The 22255-nt window shown below is 46.9% G+C and overlaps 1 protein-coding gene across 1 annotated transcript in view; it reads right to left on the minus strand.

Moving 5' to 3' along the window:
- Positions 1–12401, minus strand: part of Rfx8 (RFX family member 8, lacking RFX DNA binding domain) — a 61564-nt gene extending 49163 nt beyond the window's left edge. Inside the window, exons 1-2 of the mRNA XM_028775516.1 lie at positions 12299–12401; positions 9739–9862 (exon numbers count right to left, since the gene is read on the minus strand). Of these exons, the coding sequence (XP_028631349.1) occupies positions 9739–9862; positions 12299–12363 (189 nt within the window). The 5' untranslated portion in view covers positions 12364–12401. The remainder of the gene's footprint in view (positions 1–9738; positions 9863–12298) is intronic.
- Positions 12402–22255: the final 9854 nt, after the last annotated feature.

The raw sequence follows: 22255 nt of genomic DNA on the forward strand, positions 1-22255 counted from the left end.
GTACTTTTCTGCCCTGTATTATTGCCGATTTGCTCGTTAACTTGTGGGGAAGGGATGTTATGGAGGCTATGGGAGCCGTTCTCACTACTCAAATGGCTACCCCTCAAAGGATGCTACAGCGCTGGGGACGGAAAGAGGGTCAAGGACTTGGTAAGCAGCAACAGGGTCAATCTACTTGCATATCAGTTTTAGAGGAACTATCATGCAAAAGGGGTGATAGAACTGGTCTAGGTGGTTCAAATTTATCCTAAGGGCCACTGCTACTTCGCCTCCTATTAATTGGAAGAATAATCAGCCTATATGGATTGAACAGTGGCCCTTACCTAAAGAGAAATTGGAGGCTGCCCATTCCTTGGTAAAGGAGCAACTTGAGGCTGGACATTTGATCCCTTCCACATCACCCTGGAATACTCCCATTTTTGTGATAAAGAAAAAAATCTGGTAAATGGAGGTTGCTACAGGACCTTAGAGAGGTCAATAAAACCATGGAAGTTATGGGAGCGCTCCAGTCTGGGCTCCCTTCCCCCACTGCCATTCCAAGTAAATGGCATATTATTGTCATAGACCTAAAGGATTGCTTTTTCACCATTCCATTGCATCCTAATGATTGTAAGTGCTTTGCCTTTTCTATACCTTCTATAAATTTTAAGGAACCTGCATTAAGGTTTCAGTGGGTATGCCTCCCCCAAGGAATGGCTAATAGCCCTACCCTTTGCCAAATGTTTGTGGCCCAGGCCCTTTTGCCAGTTCGAAGGCTATATCCTTCCTGTTATATCATTCATTTTATGGATGATATATTATTAGCTGCCCAAGGGAAGAAAGAACTATTGATGGCTTATGCCAAGTTACAGGGAGATCTGAAGAAAGCTGGGTTGGTTATTGCCTCTGAGAAGGTTCAAATAGGATATCCTTATCAATATTTAGGTTATAAAATTTTAAAAGAAGGGGTTCACCCTCAGAAGGTTCGTATTAGGGTAGATCAGTTAAAAACATTGAATGATTATCAAAAACTATTAGGAAATTTAAATTGGCTTTGGTTGGAGTGTCTTCAGGGGAACTTAAGCCTTTGTTTGATATTTTGCAAGGAGATGCCGACCCTACCTCTGAGAAGGTCCTTAGTAAGGAACCCAGAGCTGCTTTATCAAGGTTTCAAGAATCTACTATGTTACAACGTATAGATTATCATCAAGATTTGTGGCTGCTGGTTTTCCCATCTCAATTTGCTCCCACTGCCTTATTATGGCAGGGGGCCCCTCTTTATTGGATTCATTCACCAGCTTCTCCTGGCAGGATTGTTTCAGGTTATCCTACCTTGATTTTACAATTACTGTTGAAGGCAGAGGGGGTATCCAAACAGTATTTTGGCCTTAGAATTAGAAAAATTATTCTTCCCTATACCAAGGAGCAATTAAGTTATCTAATTAGTAATGATGAAAGCTGGGGAATGTTTGCTTGCTATACCTCGGCACAGTTTGATAATCATTATATTCTGGATAAAAGGGTCCAATTTTTTAAAATGCACCCTGTTTGTTTTCCTAAGATAGTATATACAGACCCAATTCCTAATGCCAGAGTAATTTTCACTGATGGATCCTCTTTGGGAATGGCTGTGGTCGTTTCTGATAAAATAGTAGAAAAGGTTTTTATTTCCAGGGCCTCTGCTCAACAGATAGAATTAGAAGCTCTTTGTTTAGCTTTGAATTTGTTTACTGAACCCTTAAATATCTTTACTGATAGTATTTATGTGGCGAATATCGTAAAAAATTTAGGAACTGCTCCTTTTATCGATCCCCATTCTACTGTAGCCTTTGTTTTGAATAAAGCACAGAAGCTTTTATGGCAGAGGAATAATCCCATGTATGTTGGACATATACGAAGTCATACAGGCCTCCCAGGTCCCCTTAGTGAGGGGAATTCCTTGGCAGATCAGCGCACGAGATGCATGCTTGCTGCTGAAGACTCTTCCCTTTCTGCTGTATCTCATGCTCAGCAATTACATGACAAATTTCATCTTAATGCCCAGAGCCTAAAGTTTCATACTGGCTGTTCCAGAGAGCAGGATCTGAGGATTAGTTCCTCATGTCCAGCATGTGCCCCATTTATTCATGTTCCAAACTTGGGTGTTAATCCTCGTGGTCTCATGCCCAATGATGTTTGGCAAATGGATGTTACCCATGTGAATAGTTTTGGTAAGTTATCCTTTGTTCATGTGTCTGTAGATACCTTTAGTGGCCTGATCTTTGCATCGGCTCTTAGTGGAGAAAAGGCTAAGGATGTAAGGTGCACTGTTTTGCGGCCTTCGCCTATGCAGGAGTTCCTAGAACTATTAAGACAGACAATGGCCCAGCATATATTAGTTCCTCAGTTCAGACATTTTTTAAAGATTATGAGGTTAGCCATAAAATTGGAATTCCATATAATCCCCAGGGACAAGCTATAGTAGAGTGCTGTCATCGCACTATAAAAAGTTACTTAGAAAAATTAAAAAGGAATGAATATGGCATCACACCACATAATAAATTATCTATTATACTTTATATTTTAAATTTTCTTTTGGTGGATGGTGATGGCAGATCTGCAGCCGAGCGCCATTGGAGACCAAATAAGGCCATCAAGGAAGCGTTGGTTCCGTGGAAATATTTAACATCTGGGGTTTGGAAGGGCCCTGATCCAGTGTTATTAAGGATTAGAGGATCGGTTTGTGTCTTTCCAAAAAATGCAGATGGGCCTCTTTGGATTCCTGAGCGTTGTGTTCGCCCTGTGGATGAGCCCTGTAAAGGGAATGGAACAATGGAGCCTGGCCCAAAATCCACCGATATTGATGAGTGTGAGCCTTGATGCCCCCGGGCCTGTCTTGATATGACCCCTTTCCTTTTGTTTTGTTTAATCAGACCAGTGAGGGGGGGCGGCTAAATTGTTCTTCTGAGTCTTGTTTTTTAGAAAATTGTTGGAGTGGACTTTGTTGGCGATACCAGTGGAGTCTGATGGGGCTGAAGTTATCATCTAGAAGTGACAGAAAAGAGATTTTGGAATTACTTCCGGGGTCATTGCCACCATTGCCATTGCTGCAGGGGCCGCTGTAGGCACAGGCATTGCCTTATCCAGCAACATACAAACTGCCCAGACATTGAATGAACTTTTGGGGAGGGTACAGATACATTGCTTTCTCAGAGTGATATTCAGTCTCATTTTCATATTGCTGTTTTAGATTCAAATCAACAAATTGCTTTGGTTCAAGAACAAGTAGATTTTATGTTATCCACCAGACATGTTAGTTATGATCCCTTCTTTCATGCCATTTGGGTTACACCCATGCATGTAATTAATGCTTCCTCTTCTGTTAAATATTTGAATCCGTTGATTTCTGGCTCTTGGAATGCTACTTATTATTATCTTACTCGGCAGCTCTTTAATAAGATTGTATTAGTTAATAATACCAGAGTTTATCCTATTGATGGGTCATCTATCTTGAGCATGTTTCTTCAAGTGGGAATGCTGGTGAAAGAGTGGGCTGGAGTTACTTCCTTGGCAGTTTTAGCCTAATTTTGCTGATGCTTGTTTTTGGGTGTCTGTGCCACTTTCGGGCACAACAGGTACAATCTCAAGCTGTTGTGCAAGGATTGGTGCTTTTACATGGTCGAGGGAATCCTTCTGCCCAAGTGTGGCTGACCATGCTACAAAAAGCGTAATCATTCACCTAGGCCCTAGCTGTAGCCGGGACTGCAAGCGAGTTTTCCCTGAGAGACATGCATGGCTGCATAGGGGTTGGTGTTGATACAGTTCCCCTCCTCAGGAAAAAGACACCGGGATGGGTATGACCATACCACCTCACTGTACAACGGCAGGGGGCTGAGGGTCATTACAATATCCCTAATTTTCACTGAGGGTCTGGTCTCTGCCTCCGCTCGGCCTCTAATTAAAAGAAAAAGGGTGAATTCTGAGTCACCATCCTCTGCACCTGTGCTGTTATGCCCGTTCCCCCATCTCTATGCATTTCCCTGAGAAGACTGCTCAAGGAGAAATCCAAGCTTGGGTGGTAGGCTGCTGAATGTATCTCCTTGTTCCTGTTTTGATCCTTGTTCCTGTTTTTATTCCTGTTCTTGTTTGTGTTCCTGTTTTGTGGGGAGTATAAAAGGGAGCTATGCAGTTGAAAATATAGCATTTGGTTCTTTACCAGATGACTCCTTGTCTTTCTTTCTCTCGCCCTCAGCCCTCCACCGATGCAAGGAACTCAGTCAGTCTACGATGCTGGCGTAGCTGACAGTCCATCTCTAATCTAATCCTTGTAGTATCTACACAATAGGATGGAGAAAAAGGATCACAGATGGATGAAAGAATGGATGGATGGGTAGATGGACAAACAGGTGGATGGATGGACAGATGGTAGAATGGAGGAATAGTTGGATGGACATATGGATGAATGGATGGACAGATGGTCCAGATGGTCAAGTGGAGGGATAGAAGATGGATGGATGGATGGATGGATGGATGGATGACAGGATGGATGAAAGGATAGCTGTCTGACAACATACCCTAGGGGCTTGCCTCTGTGGTCATTTTGAGGTCACTCATCTGCAGTGAAGCAGAGATGAGGAGGTATGAATGGCTTTTCGCACAGAGGCCTCCTTCTCTGCTATGAGGGACTGTGGGAAGGTCAGTCCAGTCACTCAAAATGTTTCCTGTGAGGCCACTGCAGTTGCCATCTTGTGACAACCCAGAATTCATGTGGGTAAGACAAGGAGGGCCTCACTGGTTGAACAGAAAGGCCACTGCGAGCACCATCCACAGTCTGCTCGGGGCCAAGAACTGCCACATACCTTCTGTGGCCACAAATCTGCACTCGGTGAGAAAGCTAGATTTGCCCTGTATTGTTTTCTAACATGCAGAAAGCAGGTAGATACCAGCAGGTTCCTAGACTACTTATCCACCAAGCCAAAGGTCATGTACTGGAAAGTGCCCAAGGCAGGTAGTAAAGAGCCCACCACCAAAGGGTTTGACTAACTCTTTATAGAGTAAAGCCTCTCTGACTTTTCTTTCTCCCTTCTTCCTCCCAGGAAGGTTCAACCAACACCTGGCAGCAGGGTTGGAAGAGGAGGCAGGAAACAAGGCCCCATACCTGCTTTCTGGCATGCCACAGTGCTGGAGAAGGGGAGACCACACCACTTGAAAGCTGTGTTGAGTTTGGGCACTAGTCAAGCATGGTGGTGTGAGCCTTTAATCCCAGCACTTGAGAGGCAGAGGCAGGCAGATCTCTGTGAGTTTAAGGCTAGCCTGGTCTACAAGGCAAGTTCCAGGATAGCCAGGTCTCTTGCACAGCCCTACCTCAATAAAATAAAATAAAATAAAATAAAATAAAATAAAATAAAATAAAATAAAATAAAATGAAGAACTTGTACACTATAAGAAGCTGGGCTTTCAAGAATCAAGCTGCTATGTTTGAGTGAACTAGGGTGACAAGAAATGTTCGCCTCACCCAGGGCTTCCAGAGAGGCCTACTGCCTGCTCACCAGCTCATCAGGACAGAGGGAGGTGACAGAGCACAGAGACAAGAACATGAGAAGGAGGGCTATGCTTGTTCCCAGCTCCTGCTGTTCACACGAGTGTGTGTGCACACACATATGCAAGTGGACCGTGTGCATAGCTACAACTTTGGGGGGTAGGGCCGCAGCCAGCATCTGTTTTCCCCTTCTTAACACTTTTTGATTTCCACATTGCTCACAAAGGAGACACAATCCGGTTCTAATCAGAGAAACAGTCATTGATGTTATTTTAGCAGAGGAAGCTGACCTCTGGAAACTCCCCGATCTGTGGAAGATACAGTTTCGTTTGCAGCCAGAGTGAGCATCACACACTGTATGCCCATCTGAATCATCTGCACAGGAACTCCTCGGGAATCAACTCAGTCCCTGAGGGACGAGGGAGGAAGTGAGAATTGGATATTTGGTTGTTTCTCTTGTAAACATGCTTTGTGGTCATATCCTTTCCCCTTCCTTTCCCTTCCCCCTTGAGCGCAGCTTTGGCACACAGGATACAGTCCCAACAATCGGTCCCTTCCACTGGCCTATGCTCTAGGCAACTTGCCAACCAAACTTAATGTTAGAACCTTGGCATCTCAGGAGTGGATTCTAAGGGAAACATTAAGACAAAGAATTCAAAATAAATGCAGGGGTCAGACACTGGGGTCTCGTTTCTCTCCTTCTCTGCAGTGTGAAACAGCCTCGCAACAAGACTTTTTTCCTGTTGTTTGGTGCAGAGACTGGACGGGGGCCCCCCCCCCCCCTCCACATGCTAAGCAAGAGCTCTACCACTGAGCTATATATTCCTGGACCCTAGATCTTGAAAAGAGGGGGAAAAAGAATTTTCTTCTAGAAGTGAACAACCTCTAACAGCACCGTTAAGAGATGGAGAAAAAAAAGTCTCCACAATCTTAGCAAAGATTGGACCCTGCTCAAATTACCCTCCTCTCTCTGAGGAGACCCGGAAGTGGCCAGCTAAGAAAGGGCTGCTGTGCCAGGCTACCCAGTGCTCCACAGGGCCTTTGATGATGTTTCCTAAAATCCTGAGTGATGGAATGATAGCCGTTTGGGCTTCAGGATAACAGCTGGGAACTCCCAATAGGTCGGAAAACCTTTCTGAGTCACCCTGTAAGACACAGTGATAAAAGAGACCTTTTATGTAGTTTCCCTCTTTGGTTTTTAATCTATTTATGTGGACGTATTTACAGCTTATAAACAAGTCTTGGGAGACCTAGCTTAATTTGACATATGTGGGGTGGAAAAGTATTTATTTTTGTTGGTGACATGTTCAAAGTGAAACGGAGAAAATTACCGGAAGGATTAAAACCCCAAAGAAAATACAAACAAAAGGAAAACAAATGAACAGAGCAAAGGAGAAAGCAGCCCTGTGTTCACGCACACTGGTGAGGAGAGGCCCTGGGTGCCATCCACAAGAGAATATTCACAAACTGAAGCACACAAAATGAGCCGGGTGGGCAGGAAGATGGTCAAGAGCAGCCGTGACCAAGGCTCAGTGACGAAAGCAGTCGCTTCCTATATTTGAGCAGCAGACACATCAGAAAATTCAACCACATTTCAGGAGCACAGAATGGTGGTCAGTGACTAGACGCTTCAGCCTAGAGGACTGAGTTGGAAGAATAGAACACTTCAGTGAACAGTTCAGTGTTTGGGAAAAGATACCAGCATCCCCCAGGGTTGCTACTGGAAAGTAAGGAGAAGCCGCTTTGAGAAGAGTTTGGTCCTTGTGTGTGTGAGCAGACACTTTGAGACTCTCCCTTGTTGCTCTTCAGGTTCACGCCTGAGAGAAGATCCTCACGTGCTGTGCCCTGGCTCAGGCACATGCTTGGTCCCAAGAGCAACATCAGGAAACAGTCCTGGTGCCTGCCATGGAGGAGGGCTTCATAAAGCAGGGTGTCACACAAGGATCAAATGAACTCTTCACATAGTACTTAATGACAAAAAGCTCATCAGTTGGCTCAGGGCTGGCAAGACCCTGGACCCACCTGTCTCTGTTTCCTTAGTGCTGGGGTCACAGACATGCATCACCACATCCAGCTTCTTGCATGGATGCTGGGGACCTGAACTCAGGTCCTTGTGCTTGCCTTGCTCAGCAACGCCTTCCTCTGAATTATCTCCCTGGTTAGAGTAGGGGTTTTTGGTTTTTTGTTTGTTTGTTTGTTTTTTGGTCTTTATCAAGCTCTTTGGTTTTGCTATCCAGACAACAAGAAGAAAGAGGAGGGGGAAGAGGAAGACAGGAAGAAGACGAAGAGGAAGAGGAGGAGGAGAATAATGATAATGGTTAACAATCAGGCCACACATTTACCAGTGATCAAATAACATCCTAAAACAACCCAATTCTGTATACACAAGGACCCTCTCAAAGACAGGGGAAAGTGAATGGCAGTGTTATGAGCCCCCTGAACAGGCTCCTTGTCACAGCAGTTTAAGAAATAGGTAGGTATTGACTCAGGACCCACATGACCAAATTCTCAGCACAAAAGAGATTTGTTTGACCCAGAGAGACAAAGGGCAGGGATAAGAGACTAAGACAGGAGACAGAAGACAAAGGAGAAGGGGTGGGGTGGGGACAAAGGAGAGGGAGGAGAGGTATTTGCCTCAGAGGGGACAAAGGGCTGCCTCTGGATAAAGAGGAGAGGGACATGGCCCATTGACAAAGGGCGGCTTATAAGGCGAGGGGGCGGGGGAGGAAAACCCAGTGTTAGGATGAGGTGTTTAATTTGAATTGGGCATGTTAATTAGGTAAGCCAACAGGAGTTTCTGATTGCTGGACTTTGACAGCTGGACCTTGGAAGTCAGTTCAGCCTCAGGAGGAGGAAGTGGCCAAATAAGAGAACAGATTTTGGGGGCTAGCTTTAGGAATGAAATCTAACAGTTTTTAGCAAGGCAGAGGGAATGGGAGAGAAGGGCACAGATGGACAGAGGCATGCTTGTTAGGCCTGAGCTAGCTTGAATCTCTTCACTTGCCATTTAAGGTCAACCGGCATACATGGTGTGGGTTGGCAACTGTGCTGAACCCCCCCCACCCCCCCCCCCCCCGGGCCAGGGAGAGCCTGAGCAATTTTTATCAGCCTGTGTTCTGTGGTCAGACTACAAATCCTGGCATGGGCTATGTCTGTCCAGAGGCAACACCACCTTCCCCTTGCTTGTTCCTCACTTAGCTTCAGACAAGGCATATAGCTCTCTGATGAAGTTTATAGCCAAGGTAAGGTGCTTAGAAGCCTCCTGTACATCCCCATCACTCAGACCAAGTGATCTCCAGTGTCTCTGTACTCCAGGGTTGGTATTTTCTTTTTATTCTGTTTTTTTTTTTTTTGTGTTTTGCTTTGGTGGAATCAATCAACAAGTGGCTGGAACTCTGCACCTGATTCAGGAGGCGTTGTGGCCAGCTGTGGGACCCTTGGCTTTAATAATTCCAGGTTTATTTTTTGCTAAGCATAAAACAACACAATGATATCTACCTCAGCCTGGCAGCCTGAACAATTAGAATCCAGCTTCGGAGAGGGCTAGACTTGCTCCCTGTCATCCTCACTGCTGGACTCCAGCATCTAAAGCGGGGCCTAACATTAAGGAGTTGCTCCTAGGAGCTGTTGAACAGAGGGTCTCACAGTGTCATTTGGTTGTGTATTAAGCGTTCTCAGGCGAAGTTCTCAGATGTGAGTGCCAGCTTCCAAAGCCAGTGAGATCCCTAAAGCCAAATGAGCTGCAGGGAGCATCCATTGTTGGGTATCTAGTGGCTCAGAACCTTGTTCTGAGAGCTTTGGCAGTTCTATGCAGGAGTAAGGGTCCAGCAAACCTGGTCTTTGATGGGTGTGTTGGGGTTGCCATGGAAACAATACTACAGGTTTCTCCAAACTACTGTAAAGTGTGGAGACCCCCAAACCACTGTTAAGTGTAGAGATGGAAAGTGGATTTTCAAAACAAATGACTGGCTGCTCCTGAGGACAAAGCCACTATACCTACTGAGACCCCATTAGACCCAAATGCACTTCAGACTTTCCTCAGAGACAATCCTCAAACAGTCCACAAGGATTCACCATCAGAGACTCTAGATACTTCAGTCTGTGATTGGACAATGGCATAACCTAGAATTTCTCAGGACGTATCTCCACCTGGGGCTATAACTTGGAAAAAAAAAAAAAAACACCCCAAAGAGAAACAAAACATCTCGGTGGACACAGCCTTGTTAAATCTCCACGCTTACCTTCCCAAATGTCGCTGGGTTGACTTGGTTCTGAGCACTCTGCCCACAGGTTTCAACATAAATCTCATACATGAGACATCGGGGCACGCTGAAACCTTCACAGATGCAGAAATTGTCAACCAGCCTGCAGGGGATGGGGCAGAAACAGGAAGTTGGTTGCTATTTTTCCGAAGTAAGGATGTTCTGACAGAACCGATGACCAGACACGGGTGGGTCCAATCAAATGGTCTCTGTCTAGGATAATGAGTAGAACTGCAGAAGCTCGCAGGCGGTAGAGAACAATCTCTTGTATCCCTGGACCAGGGTTAGGGATACAGACTATGGGTTTTTGGTTGTCAGCGCTGTAAGGTTTTATTGGAGCAGAATTTGCATGCTAAGAAGTAGATACTGTCTTTATAGAACTGCGGCCAAGATTTATGTAACTACAGGGTAGAGAATGATCTGCCTGGTAAACTGCAAAATAACACCACGGTGGACAGTAAAGGAGTCCAGGCAGGTAGGATGCTGTGGATGCTGACTGGTCCCCGCGGCCCACAGGCTGGCTGACAGCCTGACCTTATGGTGGAACCTTTAGAAGGTAGAACTGGTTAAGGAAGTTAAAGGACTGAGAGTATGCCTTTGATGGGGCTATTTCCACCAGGGGTCCCCTCTTCTCTGATTTATGGCTGCTATCAGCAGTACTGTTCCCTAAGATTTTATCCACAATGCTCTGTCCTGCTGCAGACACACTAACAACGGGGCCAAGATGAGGACAAGAAACTTTGGAGGAGCTATTAGTTAAACTATTTTATTAACCTGTTTTTTTTTTTTTTAAGTGATTGCCATTTTTATCTCTCCCATCATAATGTAAATAGAAGCCAGAAAGCGACAGGCATTGCAGCTAGCACACTGCCCCCAGGGAGCGCAGCCCCAAGGAGTACCTGCCCTGCTAAGCCTGACCTCTATTGCACGTGGCTCTGAGGAGAGGGTGTGAGGCAGGTGACCACCACAGGTGACTCTGGTCAAGGGGCTGCCAGTGTGTCACCAAAATGTCCCTGTGTGTTACCTGAGATTGGATGTCAAGACCTGACCCAGCCAGGCCCCAGTCTGTATCGACACTACTGTGTCCAGCCTTGTGCTCCCCAGTCTGACTGTGTTTCTTCATGCCTCTGACACGGAGACCTTACTTCCATTCCCGCAGACTAGCCAACATCCCGACTTTTCTCCCAGGGATAATATATCATATGCAGATGACAGTGGCACTCGTGTCCCAGATAGGACCGCACCCAACTAGTAGAGTGTTCTCCCTCCTAACAGGGCACAGACTGGAAAACAGGGTGAAATAATGCAGACACAGGGTCTTTCTTCCTTTCACAGGACAATATCTGGGACCTCTCCCTGCTCTCTCTTGAGCTGCCTCCCAGGGCTCCTCCAGCTCTCGGCCATTGCTGCCCCTCTCTCTGGGTAGCCTGCTCTCTTTGTTCCAATGTTCTATATTAGACACTAGAGCAGTGGTCTGAATGCCAATGTTAGAGAATTGAAGTCTTCTGGTTCTCTCAACCCTGAAGAACCTATGGCAAGAGGAAATCTGGGCACGGTTGGTGGACTGGACTTGTTACTAAAGTGCACTCTCAGTTATCTCTGAAAGGGACGGGGAGGGGCACCTGGCTTGCCTGTTCACAGACCACCTAAAGAGGACGCCCAAGTATTTTCAACTTTGTAATCATTCTTTCCAATTTCTGTAGCAAAATTCAACACTGTGATAAGCTGAAGTATTTCATTAAGACACGGAACTGACTCTGCTAAGAAGGCAGGCAAAGGGGTCTGATTACATTTTTTTCCTCACTCAAGATGAGAAGGGCAATAAATTCTCTTTTGGAAGAAAGTAGTAACTATTTATAATCATAAACATACTCTTCTCGCTCTCTTTTTTTTTCCTACTTTGTACTCAGGTGACTCTAAAAAAAATAAGTTTCCCCTGAGAAATATTTCTTAAAGCTCACACAAAGGAAAAAAATGTATGCTGATATATAATAGTCACCTTATAAAGCTACAGTCCAAGGACTGGCTTAATTATTTTCCTATTTATAAAGAGCCACAAACTCTTGAGTTCAGTCCCACAAGCTGAGGGTATGTTTCTTCCTAGTTTTTCCTCCCTTCTATTTAAATAGCCAAGAAACGAATTTCACAAATAATACGGAATGCATTGTTGAAGCTAAAAAGTTGTTTTAAGTTAAGACACTTCTATTCTAGAGCTCATGCCTGGAGGAAAAACAACAACAAACGCTTCTTCCCCAGGCCAACGCCTGCTTGAGTTCCAGGTCTCCTAACAGGCTCCGCTTAGGTCAGGACAGGCTGGATTGCTCCCCAAGGGAAGTGTGACCCACGGGGACAGCTAGGTGGAAAACCAGCGCCAGGGGCGGATACGGGACCGTGTGTGTGTGTGTGTGTGTGTGTGTGTGTGTGTGTGTGTGATCCCTCGTCCTCTGCCGGGGTCTCCTGAACCAGAGATGCTCCCCTCGGGTCCTCCCGGGCTCCCTGCCTGCCCGCAGCGCCCGCCCCACCCTGTCCCGTCGCTCACCACTGGATGATACCCCGGTGCAGGCCGCGGCCGCCCACAGGGGAGGCCGGCAACGCCTCCGCCATGGCTCGCCCGGTGGGCAGCGAGCGGGGCACCGGTCCCCTCCACCCGTGTTTACTTTAGAGCGGGGGCGCGTGGGGGACGCGCGCAGCCTGAGGGGAGGATGCTGGACCCACGCTCTGAACCCAGAGGTGCAGTTTGGGGTCGCCTCCCCGCCCACCCCCCATCTAAAGACCGGAGAGGAACTCCCTCCCATCAGGCTCCCCCCCATGCCTTCCCCCATCCCCCATGCCGCCGCCCTTCCCCCGCCCTGACCAGTGTTGGACTAACGGATCAAGCCAGGAAACAGCAGAGAAAAACCCAGGCATATGCTTCCGACCAGGTCGCTCACAATGTTTGACCATCAAGGGTCTGTAACTGGACAGCATTTGAGAATTATTTATTTTGGCACTTTAAAAAATACTGATCTCTAGCCAATACCTCCTTCCCCAAGGGTTTCAGTATAACGGGCCTGGGTGGGAGTGGGACATAGGGAGGGGATTTGACTCGGGAAAAGCCCTTCTCTGGACAAGAGGTTGTGTTCTAGGTAGCCTAGAAGCTGAAAACAGAATCCCAGGGAGAGGGACCCCAGGTGAAGCAGCTTTCGGTGACTGCTGCTGCAGACCGATTCCTCCAAGCCTGCAGCCAGGACAAGGCCTTTCTTGCTCTGCAGAGCCAGGTGTGTTAACGTGGCTGTTTAGTGTCGCTGAGGGGCCAGCTGTCTCATGGGGAAATAGGCTACTGTATTCAGTGCTACTGGACAGGCATGGCACACATCAAGAATCCGACCATGAGGACGTGACATTGGCTGCTCACTGATTATAAGTCTCAGGGATGTCGCACTCTAGATGAAAAACATACTTGCCAATCATAATAACACAACATCAAAGCTCAACTTACCAATGAGTGAAGGACACGAACGGGCTTTCTCCAGAGAAGACACACAGCAGTCCACCAAGCACCTGAAGAGATGCTCAATTCTAGACGACAAGGAGATACAAGCCCAGGCTGAAACAATTGGAATGACTTTTTTTTTTTTTAAGATTTATTTATTTATTTTATGTATAGAAATACACTATCACTGGCTGTCTTCAGAGACACCAGAAGAGGGCATCGGATCCCATTACAGTTGGTTGTGAGCCACCATGTAGTTGCTGAGAATTGAACTCAGGACCTCTGGAAGAACAGTCAGTGCTCTTAACCGCTGAGCCATTTCTCCAGTCCTGGAATGACTTTTAAAAATAGAAAACAAATGTTGAGGAAGAGGAAGAGAAAATTGGGACCCTTGTTTCTTGCTGCTGGCAATGTAAAGTGGAAGAGTTGTGGTAAATGGTCTGACCGTTCCTCTAGCCGTGGGATTCTCAAGGGACCAGGTAGTGTTCACTTCTAGATGCACACTCAAAGAACCCGAGAGCAAGCACTGAAGCCTGGGCAGCCGAGTTCACAGCAGCACCATCTATGGGGAGGCCATAGAGTGTCCACAGACAGACAGACGGGTAAAGAAGACGTGGCATATCCAAACCGTAAGCTAGTATTCATTCTGACAAGGTAACGAAACTCAGACGCATGCTACAATGTGGATGGATTTTAAAACCATTATGCTAATCGAGGGAGACTCCAAAGGGTGCTCCCACTTACATGTCTGGTAATCAAACTCAGAGAAAATAAATGGTAGCTGTCTAGCTGGATCTGGGAAGGGTATTAATTAGGGAATTCGTAGAGTTTCAGTCTACCACAGTGGTTCCCACTTTGTGGGTTGTGACCCCCTTCACAGGGGTCACCTAAGACCACCAGAAAGCACAGATATTTACATTATGATTCATAATGGTAGCAAAATTACAAAGTAGCGGCAAAAAAAATTTTTATTAGCTGAGTAAATGGGAAAATGTTTTATGTGATATACCCATCACTTTTTGAACGAAACACACCTATTTGAAAGCCACTTCCAAAAGCAGGGCAGAGAGATTCATTAAGTCCTTGAGAGGGCCAACTGCCTCCCATATTTGGGTACATCCGTCTGTGGCAGCCTCCTTTCCCTGGGAATAGCATCATCTGGGTAAGCTTCCGAGGCAGTTCCAAAGAAGCAATTAGAGGAACCTTACTCTGAGGTGTGACTAGGTCGCTGGAGCTGATACGGGATGTGATCTGGGCCTTCTGTACTACACGAGGGGTGAATTCAGCCTTGTCCTCAAGCACAGAGAACGTTCAGGGCTGGATTGAGTGGAGGGTCCAGGAGCTGATTCAGTCAACAAGTAGCACCATTGCCAATGTATTTTCTCAGCTCAGTTTCTCTGTTCGAGAAAAGCTGATTTTAAAAGCCACCTGGTAGGGACAAATGACCTAGTATCATGGTCTCAGAGTTCTAGGCTGAGAGGGACACTCTTCAGGCCGCTGGAGAGCATCCCTCAGGGCAGGGAAGGCCAGGTGTAGGTGTCGGTGAGAAGCAGGTCTGAACCCTGGTCTCAGGCTCATCCAGGAGAAACAGCTGCAGGGAGAGAAGGGAGTAAAATGACGACTTCATTGAAGAATTAGCAACAAGAGAAGCAACAAGGAGAGGAAGGATGGAAAAGCACCACACACACACACACACACACACCCGCGCCCTCCGCCATCATGGCAGCTGTCTTATAGCCCTCTCCGAGTCAGCCATCTTTCTCTAGTTGTGTCTCCAAGTGATGCTAGGTCCTTTCCTGCTCCATGAAGAGCGTGAAGATCCACTCTTTATCCAAGGGCTCAGATCCTGGGCTTCTACAGTGAGTTGGTGGCTCCTGCTCACTGGTTCTGGGCAACAGAGGCCATGGCTCCTTCCGTTTCAGATGCTGCTGGCACCTCCCATCCCGGAGACTACTTCGTCATCAGCCCAGCCTCCTACTACTCAGGTAATGTCACAAGATAGCAGCTCCTGACCCCAGAGACTAGACAGAACCAAGGCAAGTGCCTGTCCATCATTCCAGGTCTTGTTACCAACTTGGATTGTGTTGTGTAATGTTGTGTGTTCAGCCAGCACCAAGTTCCTGGCTTGTGGTTGGACATCAGAAATACACAGGACACTATGACTCTTGAGTTGACTACAGGTTTCTGCTAGCTGTTACTTCCAATGGGTGATGCTACAAACAAACAAACAAACAAACAAACACATAAAACAAAACCCAAAAACATTACCTCATTTTAGCCCAAAGCTATTGAGGCCTGTTGATTAGAGGACTCAGGAAATGAGGCCATGGGGTCAATTTCACACCTTCTACACCCCAAGGGCCACCCATGTCATGTGATCAAGCATGTGACAGATTCAGACTTTGATTAGATACAGGCCAATGCAGTGACATTCTTAGGCTTACCCTTGGCGCATGCCTTCTTCATGGACTAAGTGTGCAAAGGGCGCATGACTTTTTACCAGCAGAATATTTATGGCTTTTATTAGGGTTGAATATAAAACTACCTAAGTGCTAAGTAAAAGTAAGTCTAGAGACCATTTTCATTTCAAAGGATGATTCATAGCAAATGACATAACGAAATCTTTTGTCTTGTAGCTAAAAGGACAGCCGGACCCATGCCTATAACTCTCCCATACCAGAGAAGCTCCATCTCCGTCTGATTCTGGCTTAGCATCTCTGCTGTCTAATACCACTGCAAAGAAAATAGGTTTGAATGTTCCTATCACACAGAATTTCAGTTCTTTAAGCTGCCTCTTACACACACAACACTGCTCTGATGGAGAATGCATCTCTTACGGCTACACTGACTTCTTTCTCCTCCTTCAGGCTAATTGGTCTCTAGATTATCCAATTAGTCTCGATTCACCTTCTAAGAGGGCAGCAGCTGGGCTTTATCCGTGCACAAAGCCACCTCTGATGATCCTGGGTACTTAATTTTGTTCAGTCCTGGCAATTATTCCCGTTCTGTGGAAGGACCCAGGTGCCTCCAGGCAATGATAGGTTTTTAAATGAAGCTAATGAGCACATGGAATGCATCGGGCCAGAAACTCACAATATAGCAGGCGATTGAGCAAAGGGGCCATTGCAGACAACAGCCAGCTTGGACTGTCCATCTGGGCCTGCAAGACACTGTTTAAACCAGTAGGCTGCAGACTTGCAAATTATAGCGAGTTAAAACTCTCACTGGAGAGAGTCAAAATCATTCCTACATAGTACCGTTTTCTGCACTTAGCTTTTGAACAGCTGGGTGTTGCCCCATTTGAAATCAATAGGAACATTGAAAATCTAACAATATGCTCTCCTCCCCACAGGGTCTCACTATGTTGCCCAGGCTATCCTAGAACCCCTGGGCTCAAGTGATCTCTTTGCCTCAGTCTCCTAAGTAGCTAGGACTACTTAGGACTACTAGGTAGAAGGTGCCATAAAGACACCCACTTGTCCTAGAGGTCTCTTTTCTTTCTCCCATTCTCCTAGGCCATATGGAAAGCTGGCTGTGTGGTGTAACAACATTATCTTCGGAGGAACTCAGAATTCAAGGAATGAGAAGAAACTGCCCTCATTTGTCACAGAAAGCGGAGCACATTACAACTCAGAGCGTAACGTATTTGAACTCCGGGACACTGGAAGCAGACTTCTCCAGAAGGCTGATAGAAAATCAGGCAAAAGAAAAGGGAAGCAGTTTCTTCTTCCTCACATGACTGCCAGGGGTTTAATATGTGGTCGAAAGAGAATTGTCAAATGGGGTGCGGTGTGGCAGGGGTGGGAGGGGTGGGGGAGGCAGTCACCAGTTCAAATTGTAACTGCCCACCAAAAAACGTCTTTGTCTACTTTGTTGAATAATTTTTAAAAGAATGGGTGAAAACTACACTAAATCGTTAGGCTAGATGTGTGGAAATATTTTAAGGGTGGAGGGGTTATGTTATAAAAGTGTTTCTTGAACGGTATCCCTGGGACAAGATTCTTTGTCTTCCTCTTGCCTTACACTGTGGGCCACTGTTTGGTACCAACATAGGCAAACAGCTGCTAGCCCCCATCATCCTGCATGGAATCATTTCCCCATACCGACCTCACCGTGAAATGAGTTTTACTGAAGCCTCTTTAAACCACACATATGTTTGAGATAGCTTCCTGTTGGTCATGGGATACTCCCACTAATTACCCATTGGGATTCCCCAGTAGAAGGAAGCCAGAAAGAAACACCATTTACAAGGGCATCTGCCTGAACTCCACTGGAGAACAAAGGTAAACACATCCCAGTGGGTATCTGCAGATGGTTATAGTAGAGTGAGCTTTACAAGCCCCGCCTTCATAAACAAGCCTGCCTTCATAAATGCTGCCAACGGAAAGACCCCCACAAAGCCAGCCCAGGATGAAAATAGAATCTCTGAATTGAATGATGGGATCAGAAGAGTTTCTGACCTCAAATTATGTATTAGATTTGGAACATCTGAGTAGACATAATAAAATATCTTGGGGACAGGAGTCAAGTCCAATCACAAAACTTATTTATGGTCCACATACACCGTATACACAGAGTCTGGGTTGATTGTAAGTGGTTACACCCTGGTGTGTGTAAGGTCTCCACTCCTGCCATCATGCGACCAATCAGAAAGGTTTGGCTCCTGGTCCCTTTCAGATTTGTGACGTTTGGATTAAGTGCGCTCAGCTTGTATTGTCAAGGTCAATTTCTTGGGTTTTGTTTTGTTTTTTGTTTTTTCGAGACAGGGTTCCTCTGTATAGTCCTGGCTGTCCTGGAACTCACTCTGTAGACCAGGCTGGCCTCGAACTCAGAAATCCACCTGCCTCTGCCTCCCAAGTGCTGGGATTAAAGGCATGCGCCACCACTGCCCGGCCAAGGTCAACTTCTTAAATAAAGTTTTCATACATCATAGCTGTGCCAGACTCCTGACAATGTATTCAGAGCCTTTGCCATGCATACTCAGCTAGACCTCTCCACCTCCCTCTGATTGCACTGCTCAGCCACTCAGCTTGGTTATGGTTCTCAAAATTGTGCTCAGGGAAGCTAGGGGAGAGGCCACAGGAACCCAGTTGGGGGACCAGGAAGGACAGATGCCTGAGAGGTTTCTGGCTCCATGTAACCCAACTGTCCCTCCTGAAGTGAAGGACCACGTGGGTTTTCTGTGTTCCCTGGCAGACTGACATTCCCCTTGAGCGAGCTTGCTCTCCTTTGCAAATGGATGAACTAATATCTGTTATTTCTCCTTTCCAGAGAAAACTCTGAGATACTCTTAGACCAGCCTGGAGGTGCTATCTTCATCAGGGCTACTATTGCTGTGATGAAACACCATGACCAGAAAACAAGTTGGGGAGGAAATGGTTAATTTGGCTCACACTTCCAGATCCTGGTCCATCACTGGAGGAAGTCAGGACAGGAACTCATGAAAGGCTGGAATATGGAGGCAGGAGCTGATGCAGGAGCCATGGAGGGGTGCTACTTACTGGCTTGCTCAACAAGGCTTGGTCAGCCTGCATTCTTACAGAACTCAGGACCACAAGCCCAGGGATGGCACCACCCACAATTGGGCTGGGCCCTCCTCCCACTGATCACTAATTGAGAAAAGGCCTTACAGCTGGATCTCATGGAGGCATTTCCTCAACTGAGGCTCCTTCCTCTCAGATGACTCTAGCTTGTGTCAAGTTGACACAGAACCAACCAGAGCGAGGGCAGCGTTCAGTCATTCGTTCACACACCAACTATCCAGAAAACCTCTGTGTACAGCTTGTGTGCTGGGGCTGGGAGACCCCAGTAAAGGTATGCTGCAGTGTCTGTTTATATATCTATGGTAACTGCCATGTTTCATAGAGACACAAAAATAAAATATGGCTACCTCCAACATGCCTCCAGAATAGAATATATTGAGTAATAGCTAGAGGCCCAAGAGGTCATGTGCCTAGAACCACAGGGATCTCACAGGGAACATCTAGACCACAAGGGCCATAACGCCACAGAACAAGCAGGGATAAATCTGAGATGAGAGGAAGGTGGAGCTGAGATCCAATCATGCCCAGTCACGTGTGTTTAAGGACGTCACTGGAGCAATCATTACCCAAAAGCACAAGGGCTTAATGAAGGTGGCAAAGCCTTGGAAAGGATCCATATAGATAGAAACTGCCTGGGATGCCTGTCACCTCCCTACAATCCTTACTGTGTCTCTTACTCACTCTGGAGGGTGTTGTGACTTGATCTGTGACAGTTGCCCTCCACACAAGTGGACCTAACCAATATGCTCAGGGATACTCAGGGGAAGTTAGACATAATCTCCTCAAGCGTTAGTAGACAGGATGCAGGATGCAGGATGCTTGGGCTGGGATCAGAAACGGACGTCACGTTCAAGGGCCTTCAGCCACCCATGTCTGAGAAGTGTTAGTGACATTTGCCCTCCCGCTTGTGGCAGACGGTGCCCACACACAGATATTCATTTGTGTCGAGCCGGCTAGGAAACAGATGGCTGCAGCAGTCTCTCTCGGGCCTCTATTCCTGCCTCGCATCCTGAGTCATAGTCGAGACACATCCTCTGGTTTTTCTCTCAGCTCCCACAGGAACTCTGGTTTCAGAGGACTGAAGCGTGCCCAGAAACTCCAACACTCTTTAGCACGGAGGATTTCCCTGCTCCCGGACTTTAATTGTGTCTTTTAATCCAGAGTAAGATAACTTTGCAGTGAATACCACCTGCCCAGGCTGGATCACGGACTGTGCATTTAAAGACTTATTTACTCCTCCACCCCGCGTGCAATGGACCAACTTGTGTCTCAACACAAGTGTCTCCTGCAACCCAGCCAAGGGCCTCACCCCTCCCCACTCTCTAAGCAGGCTTTCCTCAGTGGTCCCTCAGAGGCTCGGGAGGCTGGAGTTCTGTGTGCCCATTCTTTTCTTCTCCACTCTTCCCTATCCCACACTTCCCATCGCTCATCATTCCTAGGCTTGGGGCGATGACGATCAGAATGAAATTAACGTGAATCCTGACTGCAGTGCTCTGTGATGTTGCCTTGTCACGGTGGCTCAAAGCACCCATCGAGCACTAATGCTGGGATGCCTGTCCTCCTCTCCCACTGCAGGGCTCGTTCATGGTGACTTGGTCCCATCCTTAGAGTAAAGAAAAACAGTTTTCTATGTAGCCCAGGCTGGCCTCAAACTCAAAGTCCTCTGCCCCAGTCTTCAGTGCCAGGATTATAGGCATGCACACCCATGCCTGGGTTTGGATGTATCTATTGTTCTATAAATGGGACCCTTGAGAATGTAAGCAGTTTGTTCACAATGTATCATTTTCCTCGTTTCAATTGTAACTAAATCCGCCATCACAGACACAGGTTCTGGTCTCTACCCTTTGTGCCCAGCACGGCTTCTCTTTCTCCCGGTTTACTGGTGCCCAGGCTGCTTCAGCCAGTCTCCCTTTGTGCTGAAAGCTTTCCCAGGGGCTCCCAGTCTCCGCCCTGCCCTGCCTGTGGCTCATGTGTGTCATAGCATTGCACAGATAGGACTCTAACACACACCCATTGCTTCACTGTCTTTGCCGATGACAAGGACTAGTCTGGTGGTGGTCCAGATATATACTGATATCCAGCAGATGTCTGTGTGTGCCAAATAAGGGTCCATAGCATGGCTGAGAGAAAAAAATCTTCTACACAGAGGTGGTAGAACTGGAAGCTGTGTGTGTCTTTAAGGTACAGCGTGTTGTTTGTTGCTTTGGTTTTGTGTGTGTGTGTGTGTGTCTTTTGCTGTAACACTGAGGCTTCGGTTTCTCAGGGTGGGGGGTGGTGCTTTTGTTTGGAGCCACCAGGAGCTGACACTTGTCACTTGAGCTTCCTGACTTTGTTGGCTCTGCCAGGCATGCAGAGGCCTTTGCGTTTGATTTCCTCTGTAAGGAAGAAAAACAAAACAAAACAAAAGTCTCAGTTTATCACGGGACTCAGGACAGGAAAGCTTGCACAATGGACCCCAAGCTCCCTCACTTGGGAAAGCTGTCTCAGCCCGGGAAGAGAGTTCCTCAAATCCAACAAAGGCCACTTTTCTTCCTGGAGAAAGCAGCTCTGCCAGAGACATTCACGCGGAGGCTCCGTGAACTCACAAGCTAGTCAAAGGAAGGAAGGCTGTTAGGGTCCCCTGGGGGGCAGAGCCATTTTACTGGAGCCACTGGAGGACAGCAGCTATGAATTACGACTTCTCTGGCTAATCCACGTGTCTGAAAACACTGTGAGGCCATCAAGTGTTTAGGAGGAAGCCAGAAGCCCCGGGGACTGGAGTTAGTGAGATAAACATCAGCCCTATGTTGCCTCACCCCTCCCTCTCCTGTAGTCAGTAATGAGTGCCCATTGCGGCCCCACCCACAATCCCACCCATTGGCCCTTCTGACGTCTGTCTAGTGCAATTGGTTAGCCATCCGGATCTCATAACAAAGCCTTAAGAACCTTTCTCCCCTTTCCTCCCTCCTTTTGGATTAATCTAATATTTTTATCACTTCATTTTGAAGAAATCCTTGGGTTGAATGGCAGCAGTGACTGTTTCTCTGCTGTTAATAATAATTATGGCATAAACAATTATCCTCTCAAAGTCTAAATCAGTCCAGCAGCCTCGCGCTGACGATGGAAGCGCATAAACACTCCATCGGCCTTTCCACATCCGCCTAGCCTGAGACCCCGTTCATTCCTACATTTCCCCAGCCCCGCTGTCAACCGTAAAGCTGCGGCCCAGTTACCTACCTAGTCTGTTCTGTTGTTTCCTTCACGACGGCCCGATCTACCATCACTCTCCCTCTACCCAAAACCCATCCTTTAGGGTTATCCTAATTGATAATCCATTCTGGGAAAGCCTAGGTTTTGTTTCTAAATATGTCTTATTTTCCCACTTTCTTGGCCTGTGTTTACACTGGACTAAAAATTCTCCAATGGCATCTGCTGCCTTTGGCACACGGCCGGCGGGCTTCACTATCTTCTCTCTCCCGTGGTCCACTGGGAAGTTTGGCAT

Source organism: Grammomys surdaster, unplaced genomic scaffold, assembly GCF_004785775.1.
Source record: "Grammomys surdaster isolate TR1022 unplaced genomic scaffold, NIH_TR_1.0 255, whole genome shotgun sequence".
Lineage (NCBI taxonomy): Eukaryota > Metazoa > Chordata > Mammalia > Rodentia > Muridae > Grammomys > Grammomys surdaster.